The 15,538-nt window shown below is 34.0% G+C and overlaps 2 protein-coding genes across 4 annotated transcripts; both read left to right on the top strand.

Annotated features, from left to right (window-relative positions):
* Window positions 1-5,143: 5,143 nt before the first annotated feature.
* LOC117911049 (probable alkaline/neutral invertase B) lies at window positions 5,144-9,916 on the top strand. Of its 3 annotated transcripts, none has more exons than XM_034825212.1 (6): window positions 5,144-5,316; window positions 6,224-6,348; window positions 6,464-6,953; window positions 7,268-7,699; window positions 8,612-9,170; window positions 9,460-9,916. In XM_034825212.1, exons 3-6 carry the CDS (start codon window positions 6,522-6,524, stop codon window positions 9,753-9,755), a joined length of 1,719 nt encoding a protein of 572 aa, XP_034681103.1. In that variant the 5' UTR covers window positions 5,144-5,316; window positions 6,224-6,348; window positions 6,464-6,521; the 3' UTR covers window positions 9,756-9,916. The 3 variants fall into 3 exon arrangements, with proteins under 3 accessions (XP_034681103.1, XP_034681101.1, XP_034681102.1); XM_034825210.1 differs by lacking the exon at window positions 5,144-5,316 and adding an exon at window positions 5,347-5,423; XM_034825211.1 differs by lacking the exon at window positions 5,144-5,316 and adding an exon at window positions 5,490-6,040.
* Window positions 9,917-10,545: 629 nt separating this feature from the next.
* Window positions 10,546-15,499, top strand: LOC117911050 (ER lumen protein-retaining receptor erd-2.2). The gene is made up of 6 exons (XM_034825213.1): window positions 10,546-10,970; window positions 12,350-12,549; window positions 13,970-14,110; window positions 14,236-14,316; window positions 14,902-15,026; window positions 15,114-15,499. The coding sequence occupies exons 1-6, from the start codon at window positions 10,748-10,750 to the stop codon at window positions 15,160-15,162; spliced, it is 819 nt and encodes a 272-aa protein (XP_034681104.1). The 5' UTR covers window positions 10,546-10,747; the 3' UTR covers window positions 15,163-15,499.
* The last annotated feature ends 39 nt before the right edge of the window (window positions 15,500-15,538 follow it).

Below are 15,538 nucleotides of genomic sequence, written 5' to 3'. Positions count from 1 at the left end.
GGTGTGGCCCATTTGATTTTTAGATTTAGTAGAAATAAAAAAAAAAAAATGGAAACAAATCATGATCCATGTGCATATGATGGAAATTGAAGTCGGATGTGATCCAATGGTCAGAATTGAACCTCAAGTTATATGATAATATGTACAAATTATTAATATTTATTAGAATAAGTTTTTCATAAAACTTCATAATGAGTGTATAAGTACAATCGATATAATATAATTATATTTAATATCACGATTCACAAATCATATTATATATATATATTAAATTTTTCAACAAAATAACTTTAAATTGTCTATTATACTTTTAATTACATTACTACAAGGTTTTTTTACATTTTCATGAGTTTTGATCAATTTTTTTTTCAAAATATCTGTTGATATTTTTCCGATATATCCGTAAAATCGAGTTACCGATATATCCGTAATTACCGATATTTTTATTATTAGTAATAACATATCCTCTATATTTCTTGTTAAATACTAGTCCCCACTTAAAAGTGTGTTTTGACGTAGATTCTCAAAAGCATTTTTAATATTTAAAATTTTTTATTTTTCAAGTATTAAAAGTAATATAAATACTTCTCAAAATTACTATCAAATCCACTCTTAATCACTGTCAAATGAACTCTAATATTATTTTACGAGAAGAAATAGTTTGTGTATTGGGAAAACAATAATTTTCTATTTAGTAAAATTAAAAAAAAAAAAAAAACATTGTCTAAGGTCATTGTTTGAGAAAATAACTTCATTTTCTCTTTTTCCAAGTGACAAATTCCCTATTAAAATAATTATAAGTTATATTAAATTTATCTCTATAATTCATATGTAATTTATTTTTTAAAAAGATGATTAATTTATTTTCTCCTCATTTTTATTATTGAACTCAATACTTTTTTTTTATTTTATTTTCCTTCAAAAAAAAAAACCTAAAATTTTGAAAAAAAATGTATAAAAGAAATGATTTGATCCTTTGACGACTCAAATCCAACAATGCATAATCAATTACATAACTCTACCATCAAATCAAGTCATATACCAGGTGCAAGAACAAGGGAGACATGGCGCGGCTGATGCACAACGAAGAATATCACGTGGTGGCAACCCTTGGAGTATCTGTCTGACATGCATGTGATCATGGAGGGGAAGGCATGAAAGAAACGAACTTGTGGCTGCATTGCTTGGAGTACTCGATGCATGGATCATGGATGGAGGATGAAAGAGTAGTACGTACTGATCAAAGGCCAAAATGAACGAAAATACAGAGAGCACCATGTGGGAAAATTAATGTGGAGGCTGCTTGGGGATTCAGCTGAAGGCTAGCTGCCTAGAAAAGGGCTCTTTCAGCAGCTTCTTGGGAGGGGCTCAGAGAGATTGTCGCTCTCTTTTCAGCTAGGGGTCAGAGAGAGAATGAGTACTGTTTGGTTATAAAGGAAATGCAGTGGATTGTTAGAGGGAGGGGTGGCTCTAGTTTTGGTTTGGAAAGCTTTTTTGAGCAGAAAAGTTTGAAGAAAAAGGGAAACCAGAGTTTCGGCAGCTGTGAACAGGAGTTGGGAAGAGCGGAAAATAGAGAAGTGGAGAAGAAAAGGAGCTAGCTACCTGCAAATATATATACACGGGGCTGCAAAAGTCAGAAAAGGGCGGGGCTCTCACTGGGACTTGGAATTTTCCTTACTGCAGAAAATGAGGAAGGAGGAAGAACTCAATGGAAGCACTGCGAAGGTTTAGTGGGGCAGCTAGTAAGATATCACGGGGGATTTTTGAGGTGAGGGCCCGGAAGAGAGGGGCAGCTAGAAAACAGTGGTGGTTGGGGGTTGGCTTCAATTGTGACTAATTGTGAGAGGTCTCGCTGGTACAGTTAAATTTTGGCAGGTGAGAGGAAATAGAGAAGGCTAGCTTTTTGGGAGAATCTGTAGAAAAAGCTGAAGAGAAACCCAGGCTGAAAGGAGGAGAGTAAGTCAGGCTGCAGCAGTTATATCTGGCCACCTTGCTGCTGCCATAGCGGATTCCTTGGTATAAATATATTTGACAATTAAAAACTTAAAAATAGAAAACATGTTATTTTTAAAAAAACATCTTTTAACTTGTTTTTAATTGTTTTTAGAACTGTTTTAAAAAATAATTATATAAATATTGATAATAATTAAAAATAAAATATTAGATATAAAAAATATTTTTATAATATTTTTAAAACATTAAAAACATTTCATGTCTCTAAATATTTTTTTTATAAAATATTAAGGTTCCGTTTGGTAATCGTTTTCAAAAAATTATTCTCTAGTGTTTTATAAAACAAAAGTATGTTTGAAAACCTAAAATGTTTTAAACCGTTTTTAATGTTTTTAAATATATTTTAAAAATAATTTTTACAATCAATATTTTATTTTTAATCATTTTACATATTTATATAATTATTTTTTAAAACAAATTTTACAAAACAATATAAAAAATTTAAAATATATTCTTCGAAACCATTATTTAAATAGTTTTTAATTATCAAATATTTTTCTTTTAAGAATAAAAAGTTGTTGTTGAAAATAGTCTTCAAACATAACTAAAAAAACTGCTTTTGAAAACAGTTATAATTTGTCGAGGGCGATGAGTTAAATACTTGCTTAATTAAATAGAAACTTTGGCACATAATAAATCGGGTCACGGGTTAGTGCATGAACTGCCCCCACCTAATTTCTATGTTTAACTAATCAAATTAAATAAATCTTTTATTTTATTTTATTCAATATTTTATTTTATTTTTGGCAGAGAAAAAGCCACAATCATGTGTGCGAAAAGGTATTTAAAAATTGAGGTTTTGTTGGAAAGCTGCAATGGCCCCAATGAGTAACTTTACCTGCACATGGGCATAACTCAGATTACTTTTGATTTTGATTTTGATTTTTTTTTTTCCTCCATCAATGATTAAAAACAACCCTTATTTATTTATTTATTTTTAATTTTAACTTGAAGTTGATATTGAATAGGAATTTTGAAATGATAATTTTGATATTATGAAATATTTGTTAACCCTTCATTTGAAGTTTTTTCTTTCGAGTTAAATTATTATTTTTATTTTAATAAAATTAAATAAAAAAATATTAGTACGAAAATTGAAGAATAGTGTTATTTTTTTAAAAGATTTATTTAGAAGCGGTTTGATAAATCGATTGAATGACTTAATTTGACTTAATAATTTATGTTTGATAAAATAATTTAATATTACAACTAAAAGTAAAAAAATAATTTAAAATATTAAGTCAAAATAGTTAATTTATTTTTAATTTTTAATTTTTTTTTGCTTCATTTACCTACCCTCACAAAAATATAATATATTTAAGAATTATAATTCTATTTGTGATTTATTTTTTATAATAATTTTTTTAGGCTATCTTAAATATTTAAAATACTGTAAATATTGATGTTTTATAAATAAATTTATTGTTTAAAATTAATAAAAATAAATATGAGTTTAAATTAATGAGGTTAATTATTAATTAAAATTAATAAAGATAAATGTGTTAATTTGAATTTGGTATTTAAAAATAAATAATAAATTTTAAGTTAATAACTTAAATATAATTTAATTTAAATAATTAAATAATAAGTATTTTATTAAGGTTGTGTTTGGTTCCCGGAAAATATTAAGAAAAGAAAAAAAATGCAAAGGAAAATGATTTTTTCGTGTTTGGTTATCTTATGAAAAATATAAAAGAAAATAAAATATAATTAAGACTAATTAAAAACTTATATATTTTTAAATTATTTAATTTTTATATTGATGAGTTAAAATAAATAAAATGAGTTTGAAGTAATAAAAAAAATAATTTATCGATTTTTAATCTATTTTTTATTTTCCTTCACTTTTTATTTCCTTCTACTTTTCCTTTGTATTTTCTTTCCCTTGTATTTTCCCTCAAATTTGCTGTAACTAAACATAGCCTAAAGTTATGTTTGGTTCCTGGAAAATACTAAGGAAAGAAAAAAAATGTAAAGGAAAATGGTTTTTTCATGTTTGGTTATCCTATCAAAAATATAAAAGAAAATCAAATATAATTAAAACTAATTAAAAACTTATATATTTTAAAATTATTTAATATTTATATTAATGAGTTAAAATAAATAAAATGAGTTTAAAGTAAAAAATAAAAATAACGTATCAATTTTTAATTTATTTTTTATTTTTCTTCACTTTTTCTTTCCTTTTGTTTTTTCTTTATATTTTCTTTTTCTTGTATTTTTCCTCAAATTTTTTGAAAACCAAACATAGCCTAAGAGTCATACCAACAAGCAAAAAATATCTGAATGTAGAAGAAAAAGAGTCAAAAGAGACACGACAGCCATCTCAGTGGAATGGCAGCTTGCGACAGATTCACACAACCAAAGAAAGCCGATAGAAATTGTAAAAATAAAACAAAACCCTAAAAAGTTAAAAAAAAAAAAAAAAGAAAAGGAAAAAAAGGAAGAAGAGGGTAAGAGAAAGAGAGAGTTCTCAAACACTCACCTAACTTTCACCGGCGGTGTTATCGGGATTTTCTGACCGTACACGTGCATACGCGGACAGGAGTCACAGGATCGCCTGCGGGACGTCACATTATTGAGTGACCCAACCCCAATGCATTGACCGATGAGGTTCCTCCACGTCACTTTCCACTTTCTCCTGTGCGGTTGTACCCTTTTGACGTCGATGTACTCTGTGGCCCGCAGTCACAGAGGATCTCAAGAGCATCTTGAATTGGGACGGTGCCCCTCTCGTCCCCTTTCTAAATTTAATTTGTTTTTTTTTTTTAATTAAAGGAGCTAATAATTTTTTTTTAAAAAAAGAATGATTAATAAAAATATTTATAAATTATGAAGTAATTTTATTTTTAATAATAATAAAAAAAATGAGATGTTTTCGCTAGTCAAAGTGGGTTTTAGAACATAAAAGACAAAATAATAATAAAACAATAAATAATAATTTTCTTAACAAATTTAGCAAATAATTAAATAATTTCCAAAAAAATTATTTATACGTGTTGTATGTCCCGGAAAAAGTGAATCTCTTGTCCTGGTAATAAGAATTGAAATCCATGCAAAATAAATTTCAGATCTAAAATTTTGAATTTCATTTTTTTTTTTTTTTCGATTCAAACTCTGAGAGAGAATTTGGATGGTCAGATCAATGGCGGCCAAATAAACGGTTGGGCTCCACCCTCCGATCGGGTCTTCTTGCATGACGCACCTGCCGGTCACCCTCTACCAATCTTACACAGCAGTTTACCGGCTCCTCAGGTCGCCTGTCGCCTGTCACCTGTCACCTGGTACCTTATAAAGTTACACGTGAGCAGTGGTTAATGTCTCTTTCATTTCATTTATTATTAATTTCTGTAAATTTTTTAAGGTTTGTTCTTTGATCTTTAATGCACTGTTGAAGTTGAAGAATCAAGGTAAATGGGATTTTTTTTTTTTTTAATTGTTGGTGTTTTTTTTTTGTTTTTTTTTTAATGATGTTGCATTTTATGGGTTTGTTTAATGGTGGTGATTCATGTTTGGTTGATGAGAAAATCCTGGAATATGAAGTGGGAATGGTTTTAGAGAAAGCAAAGAAGCTTAATTTTGCTAAATATTTGCACTGGATTGGTTGAGTTTTTTGTTTTTGAAGGTTGTGCATTAATGTTTTTGTTCAGCTTCCATACAGCTGGTTCATGTTTGGTTCCCGAGGAATTTTGGAAAAGAAAATGGGCTGAATTTATGGTTTTATAATTCTGGGAATGGGTTGGGAGAGAAAAGCAAAAGAGCTCGATTGAGTTGGTTTTCTTAGTTTTTTCGAGAGATCCTTCGTTAACGTTTCTGTTCAATTCTGCGGATTCATGTTTGGGTCCTGGGAAAAATCTGGAAATCAAAACGAGTGGAATTTGAAGTTCTGCTCTTCTAAAGTAAGGTTTTTAAAGAGGGCTAAAAAGGAAAAACCTCACTGCGGGCCAGCACAGGGGCTGATTGGGTAGTATTGTTTTGTTGATTTTGTTTCTGGCTGTTGGAAGGATGAGGAAAAGGATAGCGAAAGGTTTGGATTTGGTTTCTTTTCCAGAGTGTTTTCTAGCATTTTCTTTTCAGTTTTACCACTAATTCTGAAACCCAAGTAGAGGCATGAGGTTAAATTATCATTTGTTTTGTTCTCTAATTTTCTTCCTGGTTCTTGGAGACCAAACATAGGACTTATGTAACGCCTGTATCTCTCAAATTTCAGATGTTATATGTTTCAATTTAATTGGAGTTGGAGTGTGGTCAGTTCCGTACTTTTCCTGTCCAAACAGAAGCTATTCTGACTGCTCAGTTCTTCACTTCCTTGAGCTGCTTCAAACCTGTGACTCTGTGAGTACTTGTGTATTGGATGTTTTATTCAATGTCTGAAAAGCTTTGTCTATAATTTTTATATTTGTACTTCTAATTTATTTTTACTGACTCAATTATATTCATCAAATACCAGATAGTTGAACACTGAATCAGCCCGGATCACCCTTTCTCTGTGATTGAGAATTTTAGAAATGTCTGAGCTTTCCCCCAAATTGGCTCAGAATGGAACTATAAAAAACATTGATTCTTCAAGTCCAGTGGCTGAAACTGAAGACATTGATTTCTCTAAACTTTCTGAAAGGCCAAGGCCTTTGACTATGGAGAGACAGAGATCATACGATGAAAGGTCATTCTTGAGCGAATTATCTGTTGGAATGTCGCCCCGGCTCTCCATCAGAAATATTGATAGTTATTCCCGAAATATAGATCATCTTGATACCGTATTTTCTCCATGTAGACGGTCTGGGTTTAACACACCAAGGTCAGCGATGGACTTTGAGCCGCACCCAATGTTTGCCGAAGCTTGGGAAGGTTTAAGGCGTTCATTGGTTTTTTTCCGTGGTAAACCAGTTGGCACCATTGCTGCTTTAGATAATTCTGACGAAGAACTTAACTATGATCAGGTGATGGCTCTATATCCCTCTTATCCCATGTTTGATAGATTCTCGGTTCGACTATTCTAGTATACTACAAGCAGCATTGTTCTTTATTTCCTATGCACTAACAAGCTTGGTAGCTGACATGTTCATCTGGTTTATAGAATTATGGTATAATCCCGTATAAATAATGTTTTCCCTTGATTGTTTTTCTCTTTGAGCTTGTACATGTGTAAGGGAGAGGCTCCTTCTCTTCCTTGGTTAATTACCGATCCATGCCCCAAGTTTCAGAGGCAGTGAAGTTGGAAAATGTGATTTATTAACTTTCTCTAATCTCATAGGTGTTTGTGAGGGACTTTGTCCCAAGCGCATTGGCTTTTCTGATGAATGGGGAACCTGAAATTGTAAGGAACTTTCTTGTAAAGACTCTTCGCCTTCAATCTTGGGAGAAAAAGGTAGATCGTTTCCAGCTTGGAGAGGGTGTAATGCCAGCCAGTTTTAAAGTACTCCATGATCCAGTCAGGAACTCCGATACTTTAATAGCTGATTTTGGTGAAAGTGCAATAGGAAGAGTGGCTCCTGTTGATTCTGGATTTTGGTGGATTATACTGCTTCGGGCATACACAAAGTCTACAGGAGACTCTACCCTAGCTGAACTGCCTGAATGCCAGAAGGGTATGCGCCTTATTCTGACTTTATGCCTTTCTGAGGGGTTCGACACATTTCCTACTCTTCTCTGTGCTGATGGGTGCTGTATGATTGATCGAAGAATGGTGAGCTCTGCCATTTTTTATTTACTACATAGTTATTGGTTGATAATTATATGATCTTTCACTAGCTTAAACACTATTAGTTTGTAGCAATTCCATTAGAAACGCTTTTGAGGAGAAGCACAGTGTCTGGATGTAAAATAAAAAAAGTGCTTTGATAGTGTTTTTAGTAATGTGTTGTATAATAATAAAACAAAAAAATAATTTTTGAAAGAATCACCCACTAAGCGATTCTCTAGATGTTTTAAAGTGATTTTGATAAGTTTGTCGAACACCTAATTTCCATCATAAAGCCCTTTCAAAATCACTTTCAAACAAGCTTTTAATCTTATGAGAGCAATTACTTTATATGAGAAGGAAGTTGTATGGATGCATTGGTAGGACAGTCATCTCCATTCAACTCAATGAAGTTTTGTCCAAATTAATTGAACCGAACTATGTTAGGATGCAACCGCAAACATTTCGGGTATTAGAAAGAAAGATTAACTAAAAATTAAGACTGAAATGTATAGAAAATATGTAGGACATTGTTAATACCATGATGCAGATCAATCAACCACATGACTATTTGGAGTAAGTATTGTGAAACTCAAGGTTATGTATAGAACCTTATAGATTGTTTAACAAGAAGAGAGGGAGCTGCAAGCATTTTTGTCATTGACATGAAAACATCCATTTCATCAAGAAACAAAATTTAAGGATCAAATATGCCTTGGGTTTCCTATAATTGGTATCAAAGATTCAAGGGCATGCCCCTGCTTCGGGCTCTCTTAACAATTAAACTTCCATATTCGCAATAACTGTGGAACTGTAATTTGGAGTAATCTTCTGTGCTGATTATCAGTTTTTAGACCCTTCAGTTTTGTTTAAATTTTGTTTGTCTTATTGTTTTTTTTGCTATATGTATATGTTCAGGGTGTTTACGGGTATCCCATTGAAATACAAGCACTTTTCTTTATGGCGTTGAGATGTGCTTTGCTTTTGCTTAAGCAAGATGACCAGGGTAAGGAGTTCATAGAACGGATAGTTAAACGTCTGCACGCCTTAAGCTATCACATGAGGAGTTATTTTTGGCTTGATATGAAGCAACTTAATGATATTTATCGATACAAAACGGAAGAGTACTCTCACACTGCTGTCAACAAGTTCAATGTAATACCTGATTCTATTCCTGAATGGATTTTTGATTTTATGCCAACTTATGGTGGCTACTTCATCGGGAATGTCAGCCCTGCCAGGATGGACTTCCGTTGGTTTTGCTTGGGTAACTGTGTTGCAATCCTCTCATCATTGGCAACCCCTGAACAATCCACTGCAATTATGGATCTTATCGAATCACGTTGGGAGGAATTGGTTGGAGACATGCCATTAAAGGTTTGTTATCCTGCCATAGAAGGCCATGAATGGCGAATTGTAACAGGGTGTGATCCAAAAAATACAAGGTGGAGTTACCACAATGGAGGATCTTGGCCAGGTATGTTTCTGCTTTCTTGGTCCTCTTGGCACAAAATCAGCATACAACAAACTGCGGATGCCCGGTTTTGGAAACTGCAAAAATCTAGTTCAATTTGCAGTTCATAATGAATTATCATACTAGAGGGAAAAACTCATTACATTTTCTCGTAGAATTCATATATTTTTGTCCAAACTTACACCTGCTGAGAATACTGAACATGACAATTCAACAATCTGGTTCTAGTTTTCATTTTTGTCATAAATTCCTGGCCAGAAGTATTTACATTGCATTTCTTTAATGGATGCAGTGCTTCTATGGCTCCTCACTGCTGCCTGCATCAAAACTGGACGCCCCCAGATTGCGAGACGGGCCATTGAGCTTGCTGAGAGCAGGTTGGTGAAAGACAGCTGGCCAGAATACTATGATGGAAAGCTTGGTCGATTCATTGGGAAGCAGGCACGAAAATTCCAAACCTGGTCGGTTGCTGGTTACTTGGTGGCCAAAATGATGCTGGAGGACCCTTCCCATCTGGGTATGATCTCACTGGAGGAAGACAAACAGATGAAGCCCCTCATCAAAAGATCAGCCTCATGGACCTTCTGATACTATTTTTCCTTGTTTCCTCTCTACCTTAGCCTCAGTTTCAAGTTGAGAAGTGAGAACACACTTCTTCCAAATTCCAATAAGATCTCTTAGCATGTAGTTTGTATTCTGTATTCTGTATTCTGTTTATATATGGGAAATCACATTTATTCTTTCTCCCATTTTTTCTTTTTGCTGTTCTGGGTGGTTTTCATTTTCTCTGGAAATGGAAAAAGAAGTTGCTGGGACAGAAAATTGGAAGAGATTTTCATTGATTTTTCTGCAATAAGTTAGGCTGTGGGAATATAAATTCCAGAGGCTGAATGCAGCAGATTGATGGGAAATTAAAAGCTCGTCGTCCCAGGCTCAGGGGCCCACAATCAAACAAGGACCGGGGGCCACTGTTCTTGGTCTGCAACTCTTTTAATTTTTGTAGCTATCTGGGTTATGAAACAGCATCAGTGCCTGTGACCAGCCTTTATGGGTTTTTACTTTTTATTAAAGCATAGATGCATACAAAGGTCTGTTTGGGTTGGTACTCAAAAGTCAAAAACTCTTTTTCGATTGTTTTGGGGTCTGTTTGGGGTTCTCATAAATCATAATTGTCGCATTTGCAAATTAATAATTAAATTTGAACGGGAGGAAATCTCTGATGATAGCTACCGAGAAATTCTCTGAATCCACGAAGATGTAGAGGGTTTTATAATAATTTTGCAACGGTCATTCACCAAACGACGTCGTTGAAGTGAGAGAAGTCTACTGAACAATTAAACGACGTCGTTTCAATGTCGCCAAGTCCACCTCCAATTTTTCTATTTCCACACTGATTTTGGAAGCTTTGACGACAAAGCGAAAGTGCTTTCAGCCTTTCACACTGATCACACATCCAAATCAAAATCTCATTTTTTTTACTCGGACGCCCCACTGATTCTCCGTCCTCGCCCTTTTTTTTTTCCCCTGACTTTCTCGCCGGCCAAACAAGGGCAAAAACAGAAAACAAAGGGACCACCGCCATGAGGCCTCCACGAAGACCGATCCACACCGTGTCCGCATGGGTTCGGCGGCAACCGCCCAAGGTCAAGGCCTTCCTGGCCGTCGTCTCCGGCATGGCTGCGCTGGTGCTGCTCCGCATCGTCGTTCATGATCACGATAATCTATTCGTCGCAGCTGAGGCCGTTCACTCTATCGGAATTTGTGTTCTCATCTACAAGCTCATGAAGGAGAAAACTTGTGCTGGTAATTGAAAATTTCTAGGGTTTCTGTTTTTCTGTGTATTTCGTGAGATTGGATTTAGCAAGATTTTGAATTTTCTTTTCCCTGCGGTCAATGCGATTGATTGCCCTTTTTAAATTAGGGTTGGAGTTTATTAGGGATTCCGGATTGGAATTTTGATAAAACAGACGTTGTTACCTATTTTTTTAATGAGTTGAATATTTGATTTTTCTTTTTGGTATGGTAGAGTTTTTCTTTATTTTGGGGAAAGAAGAATTTTTTATTATTTTTTTGGGGTTTTTTCCCCTTCTCTGTTGGGTTGCTGTGGGAATGAAAATAAAAGAAATTAGATTTTCCATTGTTTGGGAACCAACAAAAACTAAAGCCCGTTTCTACTTAACAGAGTTCAACGATCTTGCTTAGTTGACTTGAAGTTTCGGTTTTGGAAACTAAAACAGCGTAACTCAAAACTTTTGATGCAGTATATAAATTTGTTTTTGGCATGTATTTTGAGTTAGTGGGTTTATCACTGCATAAAGAGTAATCTATTGAGTTATTAATTAGGATTTGATATGATTTGAAGTGCGGTCTATTGTATTGTTTGTGATACCCTGATCATTAATCACTTTTAAATTTTTATTAGAAGTTATTTTTGAGGGTTTTGGGGAGGTGTAAGCTATTTTCTTTGGTTGCACTTTTGTGATTTTTAAGGATTCATATGGTCTTCATTTCCATAAAGGCCATATTGAAGGTTTTGATTTTGTTAAAAGGTCCTCCTTTTTATTAGCAAGTACCAGTAAGGTCAGTTATCATGATCTGATAAATTCAAAGCCTCAAAAAAGTGCTTGTGCATGTGTGTGCACAAAGTGAATTGGTTCTTATGCTATGGTACTGTTTCCCCTGCATCACCGCCATTAAATCCCAATGCTGTTGCACATTATTGCAATTTGAATAAACATGATACTTACATCAAGTAAATGGAATATGAGGAATTAGTTACATTAGGAATTAGTTGTTCTTATGCTAAATTATCCATTCATTTGAAGAGTTAAAGGGTCTTCACATGGCTAGGAATTAGTAATCATGTGCTCAAACAAGATCAACAATGAAATTTTACCATTTTCCTTCAAATCATGTGCTCAGAAAGGGTTCGAATGAAATTTTACTCATGTTGAGAAATACAGGGAAAAAAATGCTATTACTTAATTCCCCTTCTCCTGTTTTTATTAAAATGTTTATCTTCCATAAGTTCATCTGTGATACTTCTATGTAGCTAGAATTGCTTCTTGATTTAAGTTATAGAGGTTTCCCTTATGCTAAGAACATTTCTTTCTTTAATTTTTCCTGACAGTAGCTAATGCCTTTCTATCATCCTATCCTTTTTTACTTTGGATTATTTGCAGGACTTTCACTCAAATCCCAGGAATTAACAGCTATATTCTTGGCTGTGAGATTGTACTGTAGTTTTGTGATGGAATATGACATACACACTCTACTTGATTCAGCTACATTGGGCACAACCTTGTGGGTTATTTATATGATTCGCTTTAGGTTAAAGTCCAGTTACATGGAGGATAAAGACAACTTTGCAATATATTATGTGGTGAGTTTTCAATTATTTCTATGTTAAACTTATCCTGTGTTTAATCCAAATATTGTGGGTTAAAATTTGACTCTGTAACTTATCTGGACAATCTCATTTGGTTAAAGAAGCAGTCTAATGGGTTTGTCCTGGTAGCTTGTAAAGTAAAGATATTTGATTCCAGAGTTGATTTTATTTTATTTTCTTAAATAAGAGTTTTATTTAACTGCGTCAATCAAATAGGATCCAACCCAGGCGATGATAATGCTTTTAAATAAAGAAGGTATTAACTTCCCTATAAACATACTCATAAATAACATGATTATCACTTGAGTGAAATATCTTTAGGGCATTTCTCTGGGGCATGACACTACACCATCGGTGTTCTCTCATCCATGCATTACATTCAATTTGATCCTTATCACTCCTTACTAGTGTAACCATTTTCTTGATATCTTATGGTCAGATAATGTCAATTGACTTCCCCTTCATTTTTTCCAAAGTTAGTACTAGCTTTTCATCAATATATCCTACATATCACTTTCCCCCCTTTTTTTTAGTCTTGCCAATCATTTATTTCAGCATTTTCCTTTTTGACTATGCATTTTATCAACATGTTGTTCTCGGATCCTAGTACCATAGACAAAGCACAGTTGGTTTTATATCTGTTTGGTTAGACTTTTCCTTCAATTAAGTCTTTGCATCTGTTCAGTAGCCAAATCCATATGGGAGGTAGATGCCCCTTAGATCTGCTTGTTGAATGATGGGGAGTGAGCATAATGTGGGTCAATGGGGAGATCAATATTTGCAAGACCATTGGTTGGCTGTGGATTCTATGGATAAGGTTGTCTAACCAGGTGTACCACCTGCTTTTCTTACAGTTTGAAACATTGTGTTTTTTGGGTGAAGTCCGCTCAAGATGCAAATCCTACATGTGCAGGCTGCTAAAACAGAATACTTTTAGATTTTTATTTATGATGCTTTTCAATTATATGCACACATATATGCATTTTAACACCTGGAGAAGGAATGGATGTGTGAATATTCTTCAAGATTTGGCAATGTCAGGATGTTCCTAACTTGGAATAACCTTTCTCTTCCCCTAGTTTTTTGACTTTTCTGATATTAGATACTTAGTGTGCATGGGCACCTTTGTTGTATAATATTATTAAAAAGATATTTAGATTTATTTTAAATTAGAGTACTTAGTAAATAAAGAACAAAATGCTCTGGTGCTGTGTTATGTTCTATGCTGTTCTTAAATTGCTGTTCATACTTATGCTTTTGCTGTATGCTATTATGTCTTAGGTATGTGTTGATTTAGATGCATAATTACTTTCCTCTATCCTCTGCTGAATCATATTTTAGTTAACAATGTATTTTGTGTTTTTTTCCCCTTTTCTGTCTGAAGTAATTTTTTTGTTCTTCAATTGGGTTGCAGGTGGGACCCTGTGCTCTGTTAGCTTTGGTTATTCATCCATCTACATCGCATCATTTTGTGAACAGGATTTTCTGGGCTTTCTGTGTGTATCTGGAGGCTGTTTCTGTCCTACCTCAGTTGCGAGTCATGCAGAACACAAAGGTAGTATCCAATGGACTGGAAGACAGTTAATTATGGGTGGTTATTTCTTTCTTGTTTTCTTTCTTTTTGGGGCGTCAAAGATTAATGCTTTTCTCAATAATTTGGTCTTATTTTGTTATTTTCAGATTGTTGAACCATTCACCGCTCATTATGTATTTGCATTGGGTGTTGCGAGGTTCTTGAGCTGTGCCCATTGGGTTCTTCAGGTTTGATCTTGCAAATTAAATTTATGTGGCTGATGAATTAGTTTATGATTAGTTTCCTGCGATTGGGGGTTGAATCCTTCACTTAAAATTGGCCCTAGTAGTCATTTTCACTTGCTCACTCTATGGAAGCAGCAATCTAGCAATGGGATTTAAACAACTAAGATGGCATGATCCCTGCTTTTTAATGCAGTTTGATGCATCTAATGGGTTAGTCACATGGTGCAGAAGCACCACTATTACTATTGGAAATGCATCTTGATCAAATATGTGCCAAATGCTCAAGGGCACATGATCTTAAAAATATTGTTGGGTTTTTTTTTTTTTTTTGCCAATGATATTGCAATTTATATAACATTTTAGATTCTTAAGTGCATTTCATTATAATGTGCCTCCATATCATATCATAAATGTGAACAAGAAAGACATGCCTCTAATTGAGCCCAAAATACGTTTTGAAGTGAAATGTAGTATGTACCTGTAGGTGTTTGGTTCAGATTTATGGCCTTATGATTTACTTTTACATGTTCATATATGAACTTGTTCATTCATTGTGGTCTGTCAATGCCTTGTTATTACTCTCAACAGGTCTTGGATACCCGTGGACACTTGCTAGTAGCTCTCGGCTATGGATTATGGCCTTCCATGGTTCTTATCTCAGAAATTGTCCAAACATTCATTTTAGCAGACTTCTGTTACTACTATATCAAAAGGTTGGTTGCAGATTTTTAAGGCTGTGTTGTTACAAAAGTGCTTAACCCTCTTAATATTCTTGTTAACAATTATTCTCTGCATTGCAGTGTTGTTGGAGGACAGCTCGTGCTGCGGCTTCCCTCGGGAGTGGTGTGACCAGTGATCTCTTGTGCTATACCATATGAGCATACTGCCCCGAAAATTAACTTAAGAATATAGGCCATGCGGCTGGATGCTCTTCTTTTTAAGTACCTCCTTCCTGCTCTACACGACGGTTCATGTTAGTATCTGGTTCTCTCTTGCATTCGTGACTGAAAATCAAATGAGTCGATTATAAAGTTGGGGATGCATGAATTGGGGTGGATGTTTGAATTCAAAAACACAGTTGATTTTATCACAGTTGGGTTAACTTATTTTGTGTCAACACTGATCTTGGGCTTAAATCAAATCTGGTTTAAGTGATTTCAGAATTGAATAATTGTTTTCTCCTTCCCAGATGAATGGTCAAACGAAGAAGCAAGAACCCAACTGG

Source organism: Vitis riparia, chromosome 3 (genome assembly GCF_004353265.1).
Source record: "Vitis riparia cultivar Riparia Gloire de Montpellier isolate 1030 chromosome 3, EGFV_Vit.rip_1.0, whole genome shotgun sequence".
Taxonomy (NCBI): domain Eukaryota; kingdom Viridiplantae; phylum Streptophyta; class Magnoliopsida; order Vitales; family Vitaceae; genus Vitis; species Vitis riparia.
This window is presented reverse-complemented; position numbering and strand designations above follow the sequence as displayed.

Excerpts from the sequence above, each read along its gene's own strand:
- LOC117911049 (XM_034825212.1), top strand. The coding sequence starts at position 6,522 with ATGTCTGAGCTTTCCCCCAAATTGGCTCAGAATGGAACTATAAAAAAC. Across the intron at positions 6,954-7,267 it reads AAGAACTTAACTATGATCAG|GTGTTTGTGAGGGACTTTGT; the intron begins GTGATGGCTCTA and ends CTAATCTCATAG. Across the intron at positions 7,700-8,611 it reads GTATGATTGATCGAAGAATG|GGTGTTTACGGGTATCCCAT; the intron begins GTGAGCTCTGCC and ends GTATATGTTCAG.
- LOC117911050 (XM_034825213.1), top strand. The coding sequence starts at position 10,748 with ATGAGGCCTCCACGAAGACCGATCCACACCGTGTCCGCATGGGTTCGG. Across the intron at positions 14,111-14,235 it reads GAGTCATGCAGAACACAAAG|ATTGTTGAACCATTCACCGC; the intron begins GTAGTATCCAAT and ends TGTTATTTTCAG. Across the intron at positions 14,317-14,901 it reads GTGCCCATTGGGTTCTTCAG|GTCTTGGATACCCGTGGACA; the intron begins GTTTGATCTTGC and ends TACTCTCAACAG.